At 46.7% G+C, this 24,766-nt stretch overlaps 1 protein-coding gene across 1 annotated transcript in view; it reads right to left on the minus strand.

Annotated features, from left to right (window-relative positions):
* Positions 1-9,514: 9,514 nt before the first annotated feature.
* LOC140117110 (uncharacterized) overlaps positions 9,515-24,766 on the minus strand; it is a 50,945-nt gene continuing 35,693 nt past the window's right edge. Inside the window, 14 exon segments of the mRNA XM_072133545.1 lie at positions 9,515-11,334; positions 12,010-12,067; positions 12,371-12,468; positions 12,587-12,682; positions 12,685-12,709; positions 12,794-12,955; positions 13,032-13,146; positions 16,828-17,950; positions 20,199-20,256; positions 20,395-20,492; positions 20,601-20,724; positions 20,809-20,970; positions 21,047-21,185; positions 22,724-22,888. Coding sequence (XP_071989646.1) covers positions 10,379-11,334; positions 12,010-12,067; positions 12,371-12,468; positions 12,587-12,682; positions 12,685-12,709; positions 12,794-12,955; positions 13,032-13,146; positions 16,828-17,950; positions 20,199-20,256; positions 20,395-20,492; positions 20,601-20,724; positions 20,809-20,970; positions 21,047-21,185; positions 22,724-22,888 — 3,379 coding nt within the window. The 3' untranslated portion in view covers positions 9,515-10,378.

Genomic DNA, 24,766 nt, shown 5'->3' on the forward strand with positions numbered 1-24,766 from the left:
GGACTAGGAGTGCTGCAGAGCATTACACAAGTACTGACCTGTGCAGAGCATCGCACCCAGGACTAGGAGTGCTGCAGAGCATTACACAAGTACTGACCTGTGCAGAGCATCGCACCCAGGACTAGGAGTGCTGCAGAGCATTACACAAGTACTGACCTGTGCAGAGCATCGCACCCAGGACTAGGAGTGCTGCAGAGCATTACACAAGTACTGACCTGTGCAGAGCATCGCATCCAGGACTAGGAGTGCTGCAGAGCATTACACAAGTACTGACCTGTGCAGAGCATCGCACCCAGGACTAGGAGTGCTGCAGAGCATTACACAAGTACTGACCTGTGCAGAGCATCGCACCCAGGACTAGGAGTGCTGCAGAGCATTACACAAGTACTAACCTGTGCAGAGCATCGCACCCAGGACTAGGAGTGCTGCAGAGCATTACACAAGTACTGACCTGTGCAGAGCATCGCACCCAGGACTAGGAGTGCTGCAGAGCATTACACAAGTACTAACCTCTGCAGAGCATCGCACCCAGGACTAGGAGTGCTGCAGAGCATAACACAAGTAATGACCTGTACAGAGCATCGCACCCAGGACTAGGAGTTCTGCAGAGCATTACACAAGTACTAACCTGTGCAGAGCATCGCACCCAGGACTAGGAGTGCTGCAGAGCATCACACAAGTAATGACCTGTACAGAGCATCGCAGTCAGAACTAGGAGTGCTGCAGAGCATCACACAAGTACTGACCTGTGCAGAGCATCGCACCCAGGACTAGGAGTGCTGCAGAGCATTACACAAGTACTGACCTGTGCAGAGCATCGCACCCAGGACTAGGAGTGCTGCAGAGCATTACACAAGTACTAACCTGTGCAGAGCATCGCACCCAGGACTAGGAGTGCTGCAGAGCATTACACAAGTACTAACCTGTGCAGAGCATCGCACCCAGGACTAGGAGTGCTGCAGAGCATTACACAAGTACTGACCTGTGCAGAGCATCGCACCCAGGACTAGGAGTGCTGCAGAGCATTACACAAGTACTGACCTGTGCAGAGCATCGCACCCAGGACTAGGAGTGCTGCAGGGCATTACACAAGTACTAACCTGTGCAGAGCATCGCACCCAGGACTAGGAGTGCTGCAGAGCATTACACAAGTACTGAACTGTGCAGAGCATCGCACCCAGGACTAGGAGTGCTGCAGAGCATTACACAAGTACTGACCTGTGCAGAGCATCGCACCCAGGACTAGGAGTGCTGCAGGGCATTACACAAGTACTAACCTGTGCAGAGCATCGCACCCAGGACTAGGAGTGCTGCAGAGCATTACACAAGTACTGAACTGTGCAGAGCATCGCACCCAGGACTAGGAGTGCTGCAGAGCATTACACAAGTACTAACCTGTGCAGAGCATCGCACCCAGGACTAGGAGTGCTGCAGAGCATCACACAAGTAATGACCTGTACAGAGCATTGCACCCAGGACTAGGAGTGCTGCAGAGCATTACACAAGTACTAACATGTGCAGAGCATCGCACCCAGGACTAGGAGTGCTGCAGAGCATCACACAAGTAATGACCTGTACAGAGCATCGCAGTCAGAACTAGGAGTGCTGCAGAGCATCACACAAGTACTGTTGTGTGCAGAGCATTGCAGTCAGGGCTCAGGGGCGCTGCAGAACATCGCAGCCTAAACTACTGAAAATCATTGCAGTCACTTTTTCCTGTAGCATATCGCAGCCAGCACCCAGACTAGCTGTGCTGCAGAACATTGCAAACAGTGCTCAGGGGTGATACAGAGCATTGCACCCAGGGCTCCTGCAGAGCATTGCAGCCAGGACCAATGCAAGTTATTACAGACAGTGCTTAGGACTTGTTCCTGCAGAATATTCCAGCCAGGGCTCATGTAGAGCATTGCAGTCAGAGCTCAGGACATCTGCAGAGCATTGCAGCCAAGCCTGATGATTTATGCAAAGTCAATGGCGTACTGTACTCTATGAGCTCTGCACATCACCGTGTCCCTCCTCTAATGACACCGCCTGTCACCACTATAGCAGTGGCCGTAAGCTCCAAACACATAGGTGCTGCGGCATCTAAGGGGTTAACAGCTGCAATGGATGCCAGCAGTGACTGCAGCAGATGTAATACAGCAGACACTTGCTGTGCATGAAGACATAGTAGTACATCATTTATCAGGAAGGGGGTTAACATATACACCCACATAAACCTGGTGACCCCTGACCTCAGCCCTGTGTCCCTATTATCTTGTCCATCTTTAACAAAAACCCAAATATTCACATAATCCTAGGACTCCCTTCCAGGACCCCCCGAGTCCACCCTGAGGGCGCGTTCACACGTTGCGTTTTGGTTGCGTTTTCATTGCGTTTGAAACGCATATACAACAGCTGATGAGAGGTGATTTGCCTAATTACATTACCGTTTACGTTTGTAAACGCAATGAAAACGCAACCAAAACGCAACGTGTGAACGCGCCCTCAAACACTACACTCGCCTTTCTGTACCTGGTAAGGGTCCTGCCTCCCCCTGTCACAGAAGCAACTAAATTCCACAACATTGTAACAGTGAACCCGGATTAATAGTGCACATAGTGACGAGGGTTAATAATCCCCCACACCCGGACCCCGCTGTGAATATGGGTCAAGATGAGAGGCACAATGTGTTTCCAGACACAATGTACAGTGACGCGCCCATCCCCCATCTACTTATTCCACTGGTCCCATACAAGACAAAAGCCTGAGCCTCTGAATGGACTGATGAGCCCCGCACCCGCTGTCCTAGAGGAGGACACAAAGAGCCGGGTCATGGGGTCTGGAACTCTTCAGAATGGGGGGATGCAGACAGTGCAGTTAAAACCTGGATACAGTTTTTGGTGCATTTTTTTATTTTTCAGGCAAAAAGTGTATTTGATATATTTTACCTGTAAAACCAAAAAACTGCAATGTCTGAATTCGCCCTAATATAGCGCATATAAAGCTGATCATAAAGGGGTCGTCCACTTTCAGCAAATAATTGATATTGTTTGTGTAATGGAAAAAGTTGTACAATTTTCTAAAATACATTCTGTATCATTTGCTCGTGGTTTTCTAGATCTCTGCTTGCTGTCATTCTACCTGAAGCTTCAAGAATACCTGCAGTGTAAAGCATGGGGGAGGAACTGCCCAGAGGCAATTTCTGATAAACATTCATTTTCATTGCTAGAATCATCAAAATGAGACCATGAAGGGACAAAGCATAAATCTTCCTTTACAGTGACAGATACGGCGCCGAGTATTGGTTGTGCAAGTGAATCGATGCCCAGGGTGCTGTGGATCATGGTCCTGTATGTGGACATGGGACCGTTCCTTGACTAACTATTCACCAGGTTCTGATTTCTACCTATAGATGTAAACTGCTACATTTTTGTTGTTGGAATTTTACTTTCTGACATTTTGTTGCACTTTTTCAGCCACATTGGGGGATATTTATCAAGCTCCCTTAGAGTAAGAATGTGCTTAGCTGCCCATGGCAACCAATTACAGCTCTCCTTTAAAATATTCATGTGTACTGGTAAAATGAAAGCTGAGCTGTGATTGGCTGCCATGGGCAGCTATGCACATTCTTACTCTTAGGCAGCTTGATAAATCTCCCCCAATAAGAGTATTTCATAGACACAGCAGAAGCTCCAGGAGTGAGGATCAAGGATCTGGATGAGGGAGAGGCAGTAGTGGAGTATACTATAGGCGGCAGGGGCGTTGCGAGGGTCGCAGAAGAACCCGAGGCTCCAATGCCTATGTACCAGATTTTCAGTAGAGTCTTCTGTACATAAACTCCTTCACATGTGGTTGTGCCAATAACAACTGTACCTAACATATACAGCTACTTATTCATCTACCACAAGGTGACGTGTCCTTTCTCTCTATCTTCTCCATTAGGCATCACCGCGTCTCCTCTTCAGCCTCGTGTCCTCCCTGTGGAGGTCACCACACAGACATCTTATGTTCTATATTGTCCCTACATCGTGGCCCCCTAACAGTGTAATCCTGCTGCTTCCCCTAACACCTTCTCTCCTTTACTATGACGGCCCTTTCGCCTGCTGGAGGGGGGCGAGTGCTCCTCACTGCTCCCCTCTCCATAAGAAGTCGTGCAGTCATTCCTACAGGAAAGATCTGTTTTCTAGTGGTGGCACGGTGACACAAAGGTGTGCTCACCATGCCGGACACTCCACCAGTAATGTCCCCCACAGCCCCCATGTCCTGATAGCCCCCTGTAATGCCCCCATAGCACCCTGTAATGTCCCCCACAGCCCCCTGTAAGGTCCCCCGCAAACCCCTGTTATGTCCCCCACAAACCCCTGTTATGTCCCCCACAGCCCTATTGTCCTGACAGCCCCCTGTAATGTCCTCTGCAACCCCCTGTAAGGTCCTCCGCAGCCCCCCCCCCCCCATGTCCTCATAGCCCCCTTTAATGCCCCCAGCCACAAGTAATGCCCCCCACAGCTTCCCCCCTATGTCCTCATAGCCCCCAGTAATGCCCCCAGCCACAAGTAATGTACCCCACAACCCCCCATGTGCTCATAGACCCCTGTAATGTCCTCCTAACTACGACCTTAGGACATAGATAGCGATGAGAGGTCCTCTGATCTAGCGATGCCTCATGATATGCGGTTTGGGCCTAAGTCTTCAATGGCACATGAGCCATTCGCAGGGACACATCCTCCATTCCCCAAGAAGCTGATTCTAGCACCGTATGTAGGGAGTGATTCCAGACTTGTGGGGGCTACAATATTCATACAGCCCATGGTGGTCATATCCGCCCCTGGGAAGAAGTGCTACTCGGATACAGCAAAAGCTCAAGGAGAGGCACCACAAGGAGAAGAGGTATCGCTAATGGACAGGCGCCACAAGGAGGAGAGGTATCACTAATGCAGAGGTGCCACAAGGAGAAGAGGTATCACTAATGGACAGGCGCCAGAAGGAGGAGAGGTATCACTAATGGAGAGGCGACACAAGGAGAAGAGGTATCACTAATGGAGAGGCGCCACAAGGAGGAGAGGTATCACTAATGGAAAGGCGCCACAAGGAGAAGAGGTATCGCTAATGGAGAGGCGCCACAAGGAGGAGAGGTATCGCTAATGGACAGGCGCCACAAGGAGGAGAGGTATCACTAATGGACAGGCGCCACAAGGAGGAGAGGTATCACTAATGGAGAGGCGCCACAAGGAGGAGAGGTATCACTAATGGAGAGGCGCCACAAGAAGGTAGGCAAAACAGGAAGAAGATCACAAGGAGGAGAGACGCCACAAGGAGAAGAGGCGCCACAAGGAGAAGAGGCACAACAAGGAGGAGAGGAATCGCTAATGGAGAGGCACCACCACAAGGTAGGCAAAACAGGAAGAAGATCACAAGGAGGAGAGGCGCCACAAGGAGAAGAGGTATCACTAATGGAGAGGCGCCACAAGGAGAAGAGGCGCCACCAGGAGGAGAGGCGCCACAAGGAAAAGAGGCGCCACAAGGAGGAGAGGCGCCACAAGGAGGAGAGGTGCCACTAGGAGGAGAGGTGCCACTAGGATGAGAGGCTCCACAAGGAGGAGAGGCTCCACAAGGAGGAGAGGTGCCACAGGGAGGAGAGGTATCGCTAATGGAGAGGCGACACTAGGAGGAGAGGCGCTACAAGAAGGAGAGGTGCCACTAGGAGGAGAGGTATCGCTAATGGAGAGGCGACACTAGGAGGAGAGGCGCCACAAGGAGGAGAGGTGCCACTAGGAGGAGAGGTATCGCTAATGGAGAGGCGACACTAGGAGGAGAGGTGCCACTAGGAGGAGAGGTGCCACTAGGAGGAGAGGCGCCACAATGAGAGACGCCATAAGGAGGAGAGGTGCCACTAGGAGGAGAGGTATCGCTAAAGGAGAGGCGCCACTAGGAGGAGAGACGCCATAAGGAGGATAGGCGCCACAAGGAGGAGAGGTGCCACAAGGAGGAGAGGCGCCACGAGGAGGAGAGGCGCCACAAGGAGGAGAGGCGCCACAAGGAGGAGAGGCACCACAAGGAGGAGAGGCACCACAAGGAGGAGAGGCGCCTCTAGGAGGAGAGACGCCATCAGGAGGATAGGCGCCACAAGGAGGAGAGATATCACCTAATGGAGAGGCGACACTAGGAGGAGAGGCGCCACAAGGAGGAGAGGTGCCACAAGGAGGAGAGGCGCCACAAGGAGGAGAGGCGCCACAAGGAGGAGAGGTGCCACAAGGAGGAGAGGCGCCACAAGGAGGAAAGGCGCCACAAGGAGGAGAGGCGCCACAAGGAGGAGAGGTATCGCTAATGGAGAGGCGACACTAGAAGGTATAACAGGAAGAAGAGCAGACAGGAGAGGCGCCATAAGGAGGAGAGGCGCCATAAGGAGGAGAGGCGCGAATAGATGTCTTTATAAAGTTCAAGTCTTCTGTAACATATTTCACTGCAATATTATTGATACTTCAGCTACTGGGAGCTACTACAACTCCCAGCATTCCCCCGCCAGCTGCAGTCATGTGCACAGAGTATCGGGCTGTCAGGGCATGCTGGGAGATGTAGTTCTGCAGCAGGTGACGGCAGGTGTAGAGTGAAGTAGGCAGCATAAAGCTTCAGGAGCCGCACAACGAGTCGGACCGGTTCTGCCGCTTCTCTTCCAGTTCTACGGGTGAAATCAAATCTGTGAAGTGTCGCCAGACATCGAAACCGCCACTTCCTGAATTCGCAACAACTTATAAGTGATACAAAGAGCAAAGCTCTGAGTAATGAGAGAGCGCATGGACCCCACGGAGCCCCCAGGCCTTACCGGGGTCAGGGGTGTCTAGTGACCCTATACAGGGTGTAACAAAAAGTTAGGGACGGTGGAATATCTCACGAAATACACATCGGATGGAAAAACTTAAAATATATGTGTCAAATATTTTTCAAACATCTATCTAATGATACCAAACTCGACCCTCTACCCCCAAAACCTGGGGCCGGGGGAAACTTTAAAATCTTAAATGGGAACCCACATTTTTGATTTCAGATTCTGATTATCCAGGAAAAGTTACATTGTGTGGATCTTGATCTTTGTCAATTTTGGTGACAGATGTCGCTGTAATCGCCAAAAATGTAAATGTGCGCAAAAATTCTGAAAAAGGGAATATTTAGATAAATGCACATTAGATCCAAAATCTGAAAATATTTTTGCAAAAGCTCCAATGTTTCCAAATTTCCAGCACTTAATGTAGAGCGTTATATATATTAGCCCCGCCCCCGGAGAGGACGGATAACGACTACATCCCCATCGTTATTCCTGGATCGCTGTTCCTGGGTTATGCAAAGTGTAGTTTCTAGCGCCCTCTGGTGGAGAGTCTGATCATTTCATGATCATATCAAAGGTATTTGGACCTTTTACAGTTGACAAAATGGATTTGTGACTTCTGGGAAGAAATATTATTTATGACTAAATTTAATTTTAGGTTTTTTTACATGAAAAAAACTAAAACTATATATGTATGATGAAAGAGGGACGGTCACTTAGATGTCATACACTATCACGTAGCAGTTATCAGCGGCGTTGTTTTTCCTTGTGCGGTCCAAATGATTGATCCGCTTTGGGTCATCAGTCACATGAGGTAACATTGCGTTTTGTGCACATCTACACAATCTGTGCACCTGTGTGACATCACATGATCAGGGATATAATGAGCCGTGCACCTGTGTGACATCACATGACCAGGGATATAATGAGCCGTGCACCTGTGTGACATCACATGACCAGGTATATAATGAGCCGTGCACCTGTGTGACCTCACATGACCAGGGATATAATGAGCCGTGCACCTGTGTGACATCACATGACCAGGGATATAATGAATCGTGCACCTGTGTGACATCACATGACCAGGGATATAACGAGCCGTGCACCTGTGTGACATCACATGACCAGGGATATAATGAGCCGCGCACTGGTGTGACATCACATGACCAGGGATATAATGAGCCTTGCACCTGTGTGACATCACATGATCAGGGATATAACGAGCTGTGCACCTGTGTGACCTCACATGACCAGGAATATAACGAGCCGTGCATCTGTGTGACATCACATGACCAGGGATATAACGAGCCGTGCACCTGTGTGACATCACATGATCAGGGATATAATGAGCCGCGCACCGGTGTGACATCACATGATCAGGGATATAATGAGCCGTGCACCTGTGTGACATCACATGACCAGGGATATGACGAGCAGTGCACCTGTGTGACATCACATGACCAGGGATATAATGAATCGTGCACCTGTGTGACATCACATGACCAGGGATATAACGAGCCGTGCACCTGTGTGACATCACATGATCAGGGATATAATGAGCCGCGCACTGGTGTGACATCACATGACCAGGTATATGATGAGCTGTGCACCTGTGTGACATCACATGACCAGGGATATAACGAGCCGTGCACCTGTGTGACTTCACATGACCAGGAATATAACGAGCCGTGCACCTGTGTGACCTCACATGACCAGGAATATAACGAGCCGTGCACCTGTGTGACATCACATGACCGGGGATATAACGAGCCATGCACCTGTGTGACCTCACTTGAGCAGGGATATAACGAGCCGTGCACCTGTGTGACATCACATGACCAGGGATATAACGAGCCGTACACCTGTGTGACATCACATGACCAGGAATATAAAATGAGCCGTGCACCTGTGTGACATCACATGACCAGGGATATAACGAGCCGTGCACCTGTGTGACATCACATGATCAGGGATATAATGAGCCGCGCACTGGTGTGACATCACATGACCAGGGATATAATGAGCCTTGCACCTGTGTGACATCACATGATCAGGGATATAACGAGCTGTGCACCTGTGTGACATCACATGACCAGGAATATAACGAGCCGTTCACCTGTGTGACCTCACATGACCAGGAATATAACGAGCCGTGCACCTGTGTGACATCACATGACCGGGGATATAACGAGCCATGCACCTGTGTGACCTCACTTGAGCAGGGATATAACGAGCCGTGCACCTGTGTGACATCACATGACCAGGGATATAACGAGCCGTACACCTGTGTGACATCACACAACCAGGGATATAATGAGCCGTACACCTGTGTGACATCACACAACCAGGGATATAACGAGCCGTGCACCTGTGTGACATCCCATGACCAGGGATATAACGAGCCGTGCACCTGTCTGACATCACATGACCAGGAATATAAAATGAGCTGTGCACCTGTGTGACATCACATGACCAGGGATATAATGAGCAGTGCACCTGTGTGACATCACATGACCAGGGATATAATGAGCAGTGCACCTGTGTGACATCATATGACCGGGTATATAACGAGCCGTGCACCTGTGTGACATCACATGATCAGGGATATAATGAGCCGTGCCCTGAGTGACATCACATGACCAGGGATATAACGAGCCGCGCACCTGTGTGACATCACATGATCAGGGATATAAGGAGCCGTGCACCTGTGTGACCTCACATGACCAGGAATATAATGAGCCATGCACCTGTGTCACATCACATGACCAGGAATAAACAAAGCTCAAGCTGATGAGATAACAAAGGTCACCTTTAGATGGGTGTAACGTGCACCATTGTTTTAAGAGCTAATAACGAAAACTTCTGCTATTCATAAGAATTTGAATAAGAACCCTATATTTTTACATTTAGCTTTTTGGATAGGTTCTGGGCCATAGTGTTAATATAGAGCCACATTAGGTGAAGAGAATTAAATGTTCATCCTCTCCTTCCATTTCATAAAATAATCGCTCAACATATAACAAATGCATTCTCTCTGATTGTTCTGGATAGCAAATGGTTAATTATAAGAACATTCGTTGATTTTAGAGCTTTTTAAAAATGTAACTATAGATAACATCAATATTTACTTTATCTGTGAGTAGCTTCTTAAGTGCACACCCTTCCCTAAGAAGCTGGGGGGGGGGGTCACTATAGAGGGCTATAACTGTGGATCCCTGGCACCAAGAATCTCCTCTTTCATATGAATCTAGGATTGTGTTTTTAGGCTCCAGGGAACCAAAGTTCTAACTGTTAAAGTGACTGAGATGAGTGGTTTATTATGTAAAAATCAGAACATTGTTACTTTAAACATGAATATCTCCGGATCCCATTCATATGAAAGAGGAGATTCTCTTTCAGAGTAAAACCAACTGAGATTCTAGGTGCCAGGGATCCTAGTGGTACCACCCTGTAAAGACAGGGACAATTAAATATATAACATTTTGAATACAACCCATTTAGTCCAAATCCTGGTGAAACTTGGTTATAGCAGTTATGGCATCAGATAGCAGCAGTAGTTCAGTGGAGCTCAGCACCTTATGGCTTATCCCCTGTGTGAATTCTCTGATGTGCTACTAAACTTGCTCTCTACCTAAAACATTTATCACACACTGTACACAAATAGGGCTTCTCCCCTGTGTGGACTCTCTGATGTGCTACTAAACTTGCTCTCTGCCTAAAATGTTTCTCACACACCGTGCATGAATAAGGCTTCTCCCCCGTGTGAGTTCTCTGATGTGCCAGGAGATGCCATTTCTGACCAAAACATTTCCCACATTCTGAACACAAGTGTGGCTTCTCCACGGTGTGATTCCTCTGATGTTCCACAAGACTTGACTTGCGGTTAAAACATTTCCCACACTCTGTACATGCAATGTGATTCTCTCCTGTGTGAGTTCTCAGGTGGTCCACAAGAACCGATTTCTTGATAAAACTTTTCCCACACACAGTACATGAGAAGGGCTTCTCCCCCGTGTGAATTCTCACATGGTCGAAAAGTGTCGATTTCTTAGTAAAACACTTTCCACATTCGGAACATAAAAATGGCTTCTCTCCCGTGTGAGTTCTCTGGTGTTTTACAAGGCCGGCTTTCTGTGTAAAACATTTCCCGCAACGTAAACATGAAAATGGCTTCTCCCCTGTGTGGATTCGCTGATGCTTGATAAGATGCGACTTCACCGTAAAACACTTCCCACATTCTGAGCAGGAAAACGGCTTCTCTCCTGTGTGAATTCTCCAATGCTCCACAAGATGCGACTTTACGGTAAAACACTTCTCACATTCTGAACAGGCAAATGGCTTCTCTCCTGTGTGAATTCTCTGATGTCCTATAAGATGCGCTCTCCTAGTGAAAGTTTTATTACATTCGGGGCATTCAAAATTTTTCCCGAGGCTTTGTCCAATTGGGTCACTCCGTGCTTGATCACTTTCAGCTTCATAACAGGAAGATAAATAGAGGAGACATTCAGGGGAAGTGTTCACCATGTTTTTATCTAGAAAAAGAAACATTGTTCTCCTTAAAAAATCTAATATTAATATATAAAGCAAAAAAAAAAAAGATTTTTTACGGCTTGTTTTTTGTAGTAGTAGCTGTGTTTTACAATGGTTCTATAATGAATTTGTAATTTATGGATTAACTTATAGATTAAAGGGGATTTCTGGCCTAAAAATGTTGCTAGGTCCTTAATACCTGATGGGTAGATGTTTTACTCTTGTTTTCATCACTACGGCTGCTTCAGAACTTGTTTTTTTAAGGATGAGCTGCAGTTTTTTTTATTGCCACAATTAAATTTTATTTATATATTTCGAGAGGCAAGATGAGAAAAAAAACCCATAATTTTTAATGTGTTACCACTAAGGCACAATACAACGGAGCGGTTTGTGTCTTGTTTTTTACTGGATGGGTTGTAGTTTATCAGTACTATTTAAGGTACATATGACTGTGTCAGATAATGGCCATCTATGTAATACAATGGCGGCTTGAGTCTACAGGAGCGGGAGCATCGCCGGAAGGATGACTTTCTTCCTTAGGTTCTTTGGGAATACTTCATTTTTGTACAATTCACTACCTATTTCTCTTGTATCTCATTGTTTGGTCACCAAATGTATACAAAATATACATCTAACCCTTTTTTCATAAAAATACAAGATTTCTGAACGGCCCTTACCATCCACTATCACTGATACGGGTTCTTCGAGTCCACTCGCCACTTCACCAGAACTTTCCTGCAAGGGATGAGAATAAGAACCCTGGTTCATCATATTTACAGGTGAAGGTCAAAATAATCTTCTTTCCTTCCCCCTTCTGAGCCAAAGAGCTACCCGTACGACTACTTGCATCATGACACGATAATATTGTGTGAGCTGTAGAGGCAGCTGACTGGCATTGTGCTCTTACATAGTCCATGGTTTACAAGACACAATCTTTTATGGCCACGACCAACATCAAGATCATGCAAATCATGTTTTGTAGGAAGTTTCATTACATCGACCCGTAAGAGGATTTACATAAATCTCAGATTCATCTACCTGATGGTCCAGTAGATCAGTTTCCTCTTTTATCGAGCAATCCAGGGAATATGGAGGACTGGGACATCTCTCTGGTGCATTTACGCTGCTGGATTCATCTACAGGGAAAAAGCAGAGACTGAGTACATTGTCTATAGGTGATGACCAGATGATGGGTGAATGTAGGTGACCATCAGTCCTGGTGTCTCCTCTATAATCAGGAAGGTCTCCTCTTACCTGGTGATGTGAGGGGCTGGTGGTCCTCCATCATGATGTCCTTGTACTGGTCCTTGTGTCCTTCTATATACTCCCACTCCTCCATGGAGAAATAGACGTGACGTCCTGACACCTTATAGGAACCTGACACCCACAATGACACAGTCATCACCCGGACCCCTCCCTTGTGTTATTGTACAATGTCCCAGCATTCCCGGCAGCGCTCACCTCTCCGCTCAGCAGCTCAGTGATCCTGGAGGTAAGTTCTAGGATCTTCTGCTCATGTATCAGTGAATGAGGTGGAGGCTCGGTGATGGGGCTCTGGGTCCATCCTCCTGACACACGGGGGGTCACACACTCACCAGACGACTTCTTCACTACTGTGTAATCCTGTGTATGGGGAGACACTGATCACTACTAGATCCTGAGGATAAGAGAGAAGACTGATGTCCTGGGAGACCCTCACCTCTCCGGTGATCAAGGAGATGATCTCTAGGGCGAGGTCTAGGATCCGGGCAGCCATGCGGTCTCTGTCCTTGTCCATCCTTGGTGCGTCATTGAGAAGAAGGACCATTGTTTGCCTTTAGATGTGATAATTCTGTACAGAAGAACCTGAAAGAAAACAAAGAGATCAAGGAGTTTCCAGAACCTATCGGTCCCCTACGGGCGGTGGTTTCTTATGGGCAGTTGGTGTTGGTTTCTATCCATCCTTCAGGACCATTGTTGGTCTTCCAGAACCTACAACCTGCTAAGCCTGGTGGGTTTCTACCAGTCGCTTTGTATGGATCTGCTGCTGATTGTCCACCATGACTTGTAGGTCACATCCTTTCACTGAGGCAAGGATGGTCCCGGACCACAGTGAGTGTTGCCTCAGTCACACTGCGAAAATATGGTGAGTGGTCCAAAGCGTCACTTACCAGGAGAGGAGATGTCAGTAGGGGGCACTATAGGAAGAAGCTGATGGTCCGGGCAGTGATCTTCTGGAGAACATCAATGAGGTCACATCTTCCAGCAGGATAACGCTCCGGTTACACTGAAATAAAATTCAGGACGTCACTGCGAACACATAAAATCAATGCAAATACTACATATGGCACAGTATATCGGCTCCATATACCGAGGAGGTGTCTGCAGTCCTTAGTCTGTGCATTCACATGTAGAGGGGGATATGAACCCCCTCTAACCAGGTGCCTGGCTCTGGGTGAGGCTGTGGCGGCCATCTTTGAAAAGGGTAAATAATAGAGAAGTGCCCATAACATAAGGGACGTCATAGGGACCTTATATCCAGCAAGGAGAGTAAGTATATATATTTATATAGTGTCCTCCTCTTCTAACTTACCTCTGCAGTATCTACTGTACAGCACAGGACCCTCCGGAGACCCTCCCCCCTACTGAAAGGAGTGACGTCACCGGAAGAGGCGGAGCCTCAGTAACAGTAGACAAATAGGAGAAGGAGGATTACGATGATGGGGGTGATGATATTACATGGGGCTGTATACAGAGGAGATGATGGGGGTGATGATATTACATGGAACTATACAGGAGGAGATGATAGGAGTGATATTACTTTGGGCTGTATACAGAGGAGATGATGGGAGTGATGATATTACATGGGACTGTATACAGGAGGGGATGATGGGAGTGATGATATTACATGGACTGTATACAGGAGGAGATGATGGGAGTGATGATATTACATGGGACTGTATACAGGAGGAGATGATAGGAGTGATATTACTTTGGGCTGTAAACAGAGGAGATGATGGGAGTGATGATATTACATGGACTGTATACAGAGGAGATGATGGGAGTGATGATATTACATGGGGCTGTATAGAGAGGAGATGATGGGAGTGATATTACATGGGGCTGTATACAGAGGAGATGATGGGAGTGATGATATTACATGGAACTGTATACAGAGGAGATGATGGGAGTGATGATATTACATGGGACTGTATACAGGAGGAGATGATGGGAGTGATGATATTACACTGGACTGTATACAGAGGAGATGATGGGAGTGATGATATTACACTGGACTGTATACAGAGGAGATGATGGGAGTGATGATATTACATGGGGCTGTATACAGGAGGAGATGATGGGAGTGAAGATATTACATGGGACTGTATACAGGAGGAGATGATGGGAGTGATGATATTACACGACTGTATACAGAGGAGATGATGGGAGTGATGATATTACATGGGGCTGTATACAGGAGGAGATGATGGGAGTGATGATATTACATGGGACTGTATACAGGAGGAGATGATGGGAGTGATGATATTACATGGGGCTGTATACAGGAGGAGATGATGGGAGTCATGATACTACATGGGACTGTATACAGGAGGAGATGATGGGAGTCATGATACTACATGGGGCTGTATACAGAGGAGATGATGGGAGTCATGATATTACATGGGGCTGTATACAGAGGAGATGATGGGAGTGATGATATTGCATGGGGCTGTATACAGAGGAGATGATGGGAGTGATTATATTACATGGGACTGTATACAGGAGGAGATGATGGGAGTGATGATATTACATGGGATTATACATAGAGGAGATGATGGGAGTGATGATAATTGTGTCTGATCCTTCTCTCCTCCGCGTCCTGCATGGTTGTGAATGGGAGAGTGAAATCGGCAGCACCCGGCCGGCGTCTTATACTCGGCTTCTCCCGCGGGTGTTTCAGGGAAGGAGGAGGGAGGAGCTCGTGGTAACAGAGATTAGAAAGGAAAAATTAAAAAATGTATTTATCAACTTGGAAAAAAAATCAAAATATTGTATCAGTTTAATTTTGTAAAAAAAATCTTCATGAGTTACTTGTAGATCCAGGCCCCGTGACTGTGAGCCGGAGACCACATCAGTGGAGGCAGGGTGCAGGAGCTGGCACCCAGAGGACGGTGCGGTGCCTGTGCTGGGGGGTCCTGGTCGGTGTTTGCTGGGGGAGCTGGCGGCTCCGTGTTGCTCTATGTAGTGTGTGCAGGATGACAGTAAGCGAGGCCGTCTCTGTGGGTCAGGGAGGTGGGGAGAGCCGCTCGCTGGCCCGCGCTGCACAGGTCAGGTTCTCCATCTCCATCAGGTTCATCCATTGTAACCGACCAGCCACAAGGCATCCGTGCGCAGAGATAGTGATGTTTTGCTCGCTCTTTGGAGCTGCTCTCCCTTCCATTGGGGCACCCGGGCTGCACTGAGCGCTGTGTCAGGGTGCCACCGGTGCCCCAAGATGTTCCCCACGGATAGAGGTCACCAGGTCACATCAGAGTCCGATGAGACACATCCGAGCGCCAGCAGCACCTGCACCGGGTACCAAGATGCTGATAACCCAGGCCCAGTGAGTGTCAGCTCCTGAGCCATCAAACACCCAACCGGGCCGGCACCGCGACTCTCCCACTATCCCCACTTGTGTGTATGTCCCCTGTCACTCCCCCCCCTCCCCCAAAATATGTGTAACTTGTAACAAATCTTTAATAAATGTATATCCTACTGTATCTCATGACAAATTAATTTCGCCCTGGGATCAATAAAGTTGTATCGTGTTGTATCTTCTTAGATTTGTTATCCATGACCTCCTGCTTACTAAAATCAACTTTCAAAATGATGCTTCCTCCAGTCCTTCTGTGCTGTAACTTCACAGGCTGTTACACTGTGCAGGAGCACTTGCCCCCCCCCCCTCCCCCTGTGCTATAGAATGTTAGATGATGATACAAATACAAAGGGGGAAGATCTTTGAATTGGACTTTAATGAGATGGGATTTGTATTGTTGTTCGACTAGATTCGGGACAAAGCAAAATTTAAAAAATGAAATCGGTCGCCTCCAACTAAGACGAAAGCTGAAAAATCATGACATAATCTTGTAAAGGAGAATTTAGGATTACAGCGGATTTACTCCACACTCCATGGAATTTGGCTACAGCAATGACAGTCACAGATTTCGTGGAATAGAAGACAAACTTTTTAAGAAGAGAAAGTCTTTTGGTTCGAAGGTCGGGAGGATCCAGCAGTGTCCGACCTTCCTGATCGCTGTCCTGGAGATTAGCGCTTCACCCGATCCCTGAGAAAGCAGAGCCCCTGCACTGTTATCCCTCCTCCTGCCGTCCTGACATGAGAGATATCAGCAGCAGGTGACCCATCACATGTCTTATCACTAAGGTCCTTGAACCCGTTCAAGAAAAATTTGGAAACTGACCCCGGGGCTTGTTAAGAGATGTCCTATGATGCAGCTGTGCACGGTCATGTCCATTACAATGGCTTCTCCTTGGTGTGAGTTTCTTGATGTGCCAATAAATTCCATCTCTGGCTAAAACCTTTCCCACATACTGGACAGGAATATGGCTTCTCCCCCGTGTGAATTCTAAGATGTACAACCAGATTTGACTTCCGGGCAAAACATTTTCCACATTCCTCACACGTGTTTGGCTTCTCCCCTGTGTGGATTCTCTGATGTTCTCTGAGCTTCGGTTTCTGGGTAAAACATTTCCCACATTCGAGACATGAAAATGGCTTCTCTCCCGTGTGAGTTCTCTGATGTCTAGCGAGACTTGATTTCAGGCGAAAACATTTCTCGCATTCTGTACACGAGAACGGCTTCTCCCCCGTGTGAATTCTCTGATGTTTGAGAAGATCTGATTTCATACTAAAACACTTCCCACATTCCGAGCAGGAGTAAGGCTTCTCCCCCGTGTGAATTCTTAGATGCTCCAGAAGACCTGATTTGTAACTAAAACACTTCCCGCATACTAGACAAACCAGTTTTTCTCTCGTGTGGATTCTCTGATGTTCCATGAACCTTGATTTATGTTTAAAACATTTCCCACATTGAGGACATGAAAATGGCTTCTCTCCCGTGTGGGTTCCCTGATGTTTAACAAGACTTGATTTCAGACGAAAGCATTTCTCACATTGTGGACATTGAAATGGCTTCTCCCCCGTGTGAATTCTCTGATGTTTAATAAGATCTGATTTCTGAATAAAACATTTCCCACATTCTGAGCACATAAAAGGCTTCTCCCCTTTGTGGATTCTTACATGCTCCATAAGACTTGATTTGTAATTAAAGCCTTTCCCACATTCTGGACATGACAAGGGCTTCTCTCCTGTGTGAGTTCTCTGATGTTCAATAAGATGAAATTTCCTACCAAACGATTTCCCACATTCTGGACATGAGAAAGGCATTTCGTCTCTGTGGATTTTCTGGTGTTTAATAAGATAAGAATTATTTTTAAAACGTTTCCCACATTCAGAACAGGAAATGATTTTACCCAGATCTTGTTCAGCTCTTTTATTGTCAATTTGGGATTGATTGACTTCTCCTTCACACATTGGAGATGAGAGGAGATGTTCTTTGAAGCCTCCAGTCTGGACGTTACCTGGAAAAAATAATTAATATCTGGTCATTTCTTTGTATACGATATACAGGCAGTCCCCGGGTTACATACAAGATAGGGTCTGGAGGTTTGTTCTTAAGTTGAATTTGTATGTAAGTCGAAACTGTATATTTTATAATGGAAGTTCTAGACAATTTTTTTTCCTTTGCCCCAGTGACAATTGGAGTTTCAAAATTTTTGGTGTAATTGGACCAAGAATTATCAATAAAGCTTCATTACAGACACCTTACAGCTGATCATTGCAGTCTGGGACTATAGTAACATCCAGAGAGGTCACCAGAGGTCACAGTGGGCAGAGGGGTCCGTCTGTAACTATGGGTTGTCTGTAAGTCGGGTGTCCTTAAGTAGGGGACCGCCTGTAGTAAGAAGGAGTAATGATAGTAATAGCGAGTCGCCATCAGAGGTGGTGGGAATATTAACCCCTTCACGACTTGGCCTTTTTTAGTTTTTTCACTTCCATTTTTCACTCACCAACTTCAAAAATCTATAACTTTTTTATTTTTCCACATAAAGAGCTCTGTTATGGCTTATTTTCTGCGTAACAAATTGCACTTCATAGTGACGGTATTTAATATTCTATGGTGTGTACTGGGAAGCGGGAAAAAAATTCCAAATGCAGTGAAAATGGTGAAAAACCACATTTGTGACGTTTTCTTGTGGGCTTGGATTTTACAGCTTTCACTCTGTGTCCCAAATGACATGTCTACTTTATTCTTTGGGTCGGTACGATCATGTGGATACCAAATTTGTATAGGTTTTATAATGTTTTCATACATTTAAAAAAATTAAAACCTCCTGTACAAAATATTTTTTTTTTATTTTGCCATCTTCTGGGGCCAATAACTTTTTCATACTTTGGTGTACGGAGCTGTGGATAGTGTCATTTTTTGCGAATTTTGATACCGTTTTCATTGCTATAATTTTTGGGACTGTGCGACCTTTTGATCACTTTTTATTAATTTTTTTATATTTTTCAAAATAGCAAAAAAATGCCACTTTCGACTTTGGACGCTATTTTCCGTTACGGGGTTAAACATAGTGAAAAAACATTATCATATTTTGATAGATCGGGCATTTTCGGACACGTCGATACCTAATGTGTTTATGATTTTTACTGTTTATTTATTTTTATATCAGTTCTAGGGAAAGGGGGGTGATTTGAATTTTTAGGTTTTTTTATTATAATTATTTTTTTTTAAACTTTTTTTTATTTTTACTTTTACTATTTTTCAGACTCCCTAGGGTACTCTAACCCTAGGTAGTCTGATCGATCCTATCATATACTGCCATACTACAGTATGGCAGTATATGTGGATTTTACTCCCCATGCATTACAATGTGCAATTAGCACATTGTAATGCATGGGTTAAAACGAAGTAGCCTCGGGTGTTCGGAACACCCGAGGTTACCATGGCGACGGATTGCCGCTCCCCGTGACGTCATCGGGGAGCAGCGATCCACGACAAGATGGCGGCGCCATCTCTTTGAAGCTGCCGGCAGCATTGCCGGCGGCGATCGCGGAGAAAACAATATGCAGCAAAGACTTACCGGCTATGGAGAGGGCTCGGCCCGCGAGCCCTCTCCATGCACCGGGACCCGGCGCGCGCCGTACTAGTACGGCGCGCGTCGGGAAGGGGTTAAAGGAGTATTCCCATCTGGGCATTCACATTTAATTAATTTTCTATATGTAAACATTTCTTCAATTGGATGTTATTAAAAATAATAATTTCTCATAAATGTAGTCATATGGTCCCTCAGAAACAAGATCCGCTTCCTTGGATACGACCACCCTTGCACTCTGGCAGCGGTGGCCAAACATGCGCTATTGAGTCCTGTCCGGCCACTTGGCTTCAGCGATTATTAGGACGGCTGTGGGACATGCAGTAACTCCCGGACATTTTATATACAAAAACTTTTTGTTTCTTTGTACAATCCCTCCAGCAGAGGTGGTCGTATCCAAGGAAAGTCTTGTTTCTACTCATATGACTACATTTATGAGAAACAGGTAAATTTTTTTTTTAGTAATATCTAATTGAAGATATGTTTATGTATGGCAGATTAATGACACTGAATGTGAGTGCCCAGACGAGAATATCCCTTTAACAAGTGAGCAGCAGAGCTGGAGGACTGGTTGGTAGTAGTAGAGATGTTGGACAGACATTATGAGCGTCCTGCTGCCTTATTGATATGATCCACATGGTCCAACTCAAGATGCATGAAAGGTTCTTACCATCCGCTGACACCAATGTGGTTTTTCCGAGGCCACGGGGGACTTCACCAGAACCTTCCTGCAAGTATCAAAGAAGATAAGAACATGAACAATGTATCACATCCCATTACATGACGTCTCACAACCAACATCCGCATCACATCCTCCTCCTCCTCAGAAGGTTAATTACAGATCTCAGAAGAAGATTTTCACCGACCTCGTGATCCACTAGGACAATCTTCAATTCCTCTGGACAATGCTGGGAATATGGAGGACGGGGACATCTCTCTGGTGGATCTACTCTACTGGATCCATCTATAGGGAATACACAGGGTCTGAGTACATTGTCTATAGGTGATGACCGGATGATGGGTGGATCTAGGTGACCCTCAGACCTTGGTATCATGAGAGGTCTCCTTTTACCTGGTGATGTGAGGGGCTGGTGGTCCTCCATCATGATGTCCTTGTACTGGTCCTTGTGTCCTTCTATATACTCCCACTCCTCCATGGAGAAATAGACAGTGACGTCCTGACACCTTATAGGAACCTGACACCCACAATGACACAGTCATCACCCGGACCCCTCCCTTGTGTTATTATATAATGTCCCAGCATTCCCGGCAGCGCTCACCTCTCCGCTCAGCAGCTCAGTGATCCTGGAGGTAAGTTCTAGGATCTTCTGCTCATGTATCAGTGAATGAGGTGGAGGCTCGGTGATGGGGCTCGGGGTCCATCCTCCTGACACACGGGGGGTCACACACTCACCAGACGACTTCTTCACTACTGTGTAATCCTGTGTATGGGGAGACACTGATCACTACTAGATCCTGAGGATAAGAGAGAAGACTGATGTCCTGGGAGACCCTCACCTCTCCGGTGATCAAGGAGATGATCTCTAGGGCGAGGTCTAGGATCCGGGCAGCCATGTGGTCTCTATCCTTGTCCATTATTGGTGGATTCCGGATGGAATGGACCATCGTCTTCCCAAGGAAAATGTAGCTAAAGAACCTACAAGAAAGTATAGAAGATTGAAGGCAAAACCAGATTCAGAAGAACATTGCAAAATCCTATTACACCCCCGATGAGGGCCGAGCTACCGAGCTCATCCTTCCATTACATTTGGCTCCTCTCCAAAATACTGACCGGTCCCCCTGGAGGACCACCCTGACAACTCCATCTGTGTTCATTTGTAGCAAAAGAAGTTGCTGATTTTTTACTTAACCCCTACACGGGCTGAGCCCTCTTCATACAGAGATGGGCTCTGCTGCATATCGCAGCAAAAACCCATTGCTAACACCCGCGGTCGGTGCTTGTCACCGATCGTGGGTGTCAAACTCTTGTATGCCGCCGACAAGGACGCCGGCGGTACTTAAAACATGGGCGCCGCCATCTTTCTTGAGATCGTCCCCCCCCCCCCCCCCGAACGTCATCAGGGGGCGTCAATCGGTTGCCATGACAGGCTCGGGTCTTCACCAGACCCGAGGCTGCATGGTTTCTGAAGATTCGTTACAATGAGTCATATGTAATGATCATAGGATTGTATGGCAGTGTATGGTAGGAACGATCGGACCACTAGGGTTAAAGTACCCTAGAGGGTCTAAGAAATAGTGAAAAAAAAATGTAAAAAAAAGTTTTAAAAAATGTATAAAAATTAATAAAATATTAAAAATTCTAATCACCCCCCCCTTTCCCTAGAACTGATATAAAATATAATAAACAGTAAAAACCACAAACACATTAGGTATCGCCGCGTTCCAAAATGCCCGATTTATCAAAATATAAAAACGGATGCGGCCGGCGGTGACCTCCGAGGCGGGAAATGGCGCCCATTACACCATTTCCAGACATCCAGGATAGCCCCAGCACTGTGCATACCCTCACCAGGACTTTCAACAGACCCTGAGCAAAAGGATCCCCCAAACCAGGGGGAGAGGAGTCTGGGGGCACATGGGGTGGTAGGGAGCGTCGCTCATGTTGCGGGCAGTAGGGAGCGTCGCTCATGTTGCGGGCGGTAGGGAGTGTCGCTCATGTTGCGGCACCCCCTCGTCATTACAACATAGGCTTTATTGAATGAGCAGTTTACAATCATATATACAGTATATACAATGGCGCACATACGGCGTATACTGCGACAGAAAAATTGCATACAATAAATTAATGGAGTCTCTCTTTAAAGGCCGAATTCACACGACCGTATGGGGGACGTATGTACATTTGCCATAGACGGCAATGACCAGACCACTCCGTACACGGGAAAAGACAAGTCCTACGTTAACCTCGTGTGAACGTCCGTTTTTATGCATTTCTATGGAAAGGGGAGGAGTCACCCGGACATTCGTCTGGCGTTACGGCCCAGCTGAAAGACATTCGTCTGAATTCGGCTTAAGATCAACTGCAGAAGCTGAACTAATAGCAGAAACGTTTATTTTCTCGTTACGACAAAGGGACAACGCGCTTGTAAGACGCACAATATACTGGAAAAGCTTTTCACTGCCGCCCCTGAGGATGTGACTACATCATTGTGCACCAGTATCGCCTCCACATACCGGGGGGGTGTATGCCCCTCACATGGGTGACAGTCTAGGAGCCGCCCCTGTAACACGTCATGTGATTGGCTGAGGGCAGGTGAAGCCGCAGCCGCCATCTTTAGAAAGGGCAGCTGATACATGAGCAGCACAGGGCTGCCCGGCCCCGGGGACAGGGCGTCACATCACAAGGAGCAGAACCTCCAGGGTTTATACACACAGGAAGATCCCGCAGCGGTAGGTGAGTATAATCCTATCACTTACCTCTGTAGTCACCCAGTCCTGGACCCGCCACACACTGACCCCTCCCCCTGATCCTGGGATGCGTGGCGTCACAGGAAGGGGCGGAGCCTCCCCGGGCAACAACCTCAGCAGAGAGAGAGAGAGGAGATGATGGGAGTGATGATATTACATGGGGCTGTATACAGAGGAGATGATGGGAGTGATGATATTACATGGGACTGTATACAGAGGAGATAATGGGAGTGATGATATTATATGGGGCTGTATACAGAGGAGATGATGGGAGTGATGATATTACATGGGGCTGTATACAGAGGAGATGATGGGAGTGATGATATTACATGAGGCTGTATACAGAGGAGATGATGGGAGTGATGATATTACATGGGGCTGTATACAGAGGAGATGATGGGAGTGATGATATTACATGGGGCTGTATACAGAGGAGATGATGGGAGTGATGATATTACATGGGGCTGTATACAGGAGGAGATGATGGGAGTGATGATATTACATGGGACTGTATACAGAGGAGATGATGGGAGTGATGATATTACATGGGGCTGTATACAGGAGGAGATGATGGGAGTGATGATATTACATGGGACTGTATACAGAGGAGATGATGGGGGTGATGATATTACATGGGACTGTATACAGAGGAGATGATGGGAGTGATAATATTACATGGGGCTGTGTACAGGAGGAGATGATGGGAGTGATGATATTACATGGGACTGTATACAGAGGAGATGATGGGAGTGATGATATTACATGGGGCTGTGTACAGGAGGAGATGATGGGAGTGATGATATTACATGGGACTGTATACAGAGGAGATGATGGGAGTGATGATATTTCATTGGGCTGTATACAGAGGAGATGATGGGAGTGATGATATTACATGGGGCTGTATACAGAGGAGATGATGGGAGTGATGATATTACATGGGACAGTATACAGGAGGAGATGATGGGAGTGATGATATTACATGGGACTGTATACAGGAGGAGATGATGGGAGTGATGATATAACATGGGGCTGTATACAGAGGAGATGATGGGAGTGATGATATTACATGGGACTGTACACAGGAGGAGATGATGGGAGTGATGATATTACATGGGACTGTACACAGGAGGAGATGATGGGAGTGATGATATTACATGGGACTGTATACAGAGAAGATGATGGGAGTGATGATATTACATGGGACTGTACACAGGAGGAGATGATGGGAGTGATGATATTACATGGGACTGTATACAGGAGGAGATGATGGGAGTGATGATATTACATGGGGCTGTATACAGAGGAGATGATGGGAGTGATTATATTACATGGGGCTGTATACAGGAGGAGATGATGGGAGTGATGATATTACATGGGGCTGTGTACAGAGGAGATGATGGGAGTGATGATATCACATGGGGCTGTATACAGAGGAGATGATGGGAGTGATTATATTACATGGGGCTGTATACAGAGGAGATGATGGGAGTGATGATATTACATGGGACTGTATACAGAGGAGATGATGGGAGTGATGATATTACATGGGACTGTATACAGGAGGAGATGATGGGAGTGATGATATTACATGGGACTGTATACAGGAGGAGATGATGGGAGTGATGATATCACATGGGGCTGTATACAGGAGGAGATGATGGGAGTGATGATATTACATGGGGCTGTATACAGAGGAGATGATGGGAGTGATGATATTACATGGGACTGTATACAGAGGAGATGATGGGAGTGATGATATTACATGGGACTGTATACAGGAGGAGATGATGGGAGTGATGATATTACATG

The sequence above is a fragment of the Engystomops pustulosus genome, chromosome 2 (genome assembly GCF_040894005.1).
Source record: "Engystomops pustulosus chromosome 2, aEngPut4.maternal, whole genome shotgun sequence".
Lineage (NCBI taxonomy): Eukaryota > Metazoa > Chordata > Amphibia > Anura > Leptodactylidae > Engystomops > Engystomops pustulosus.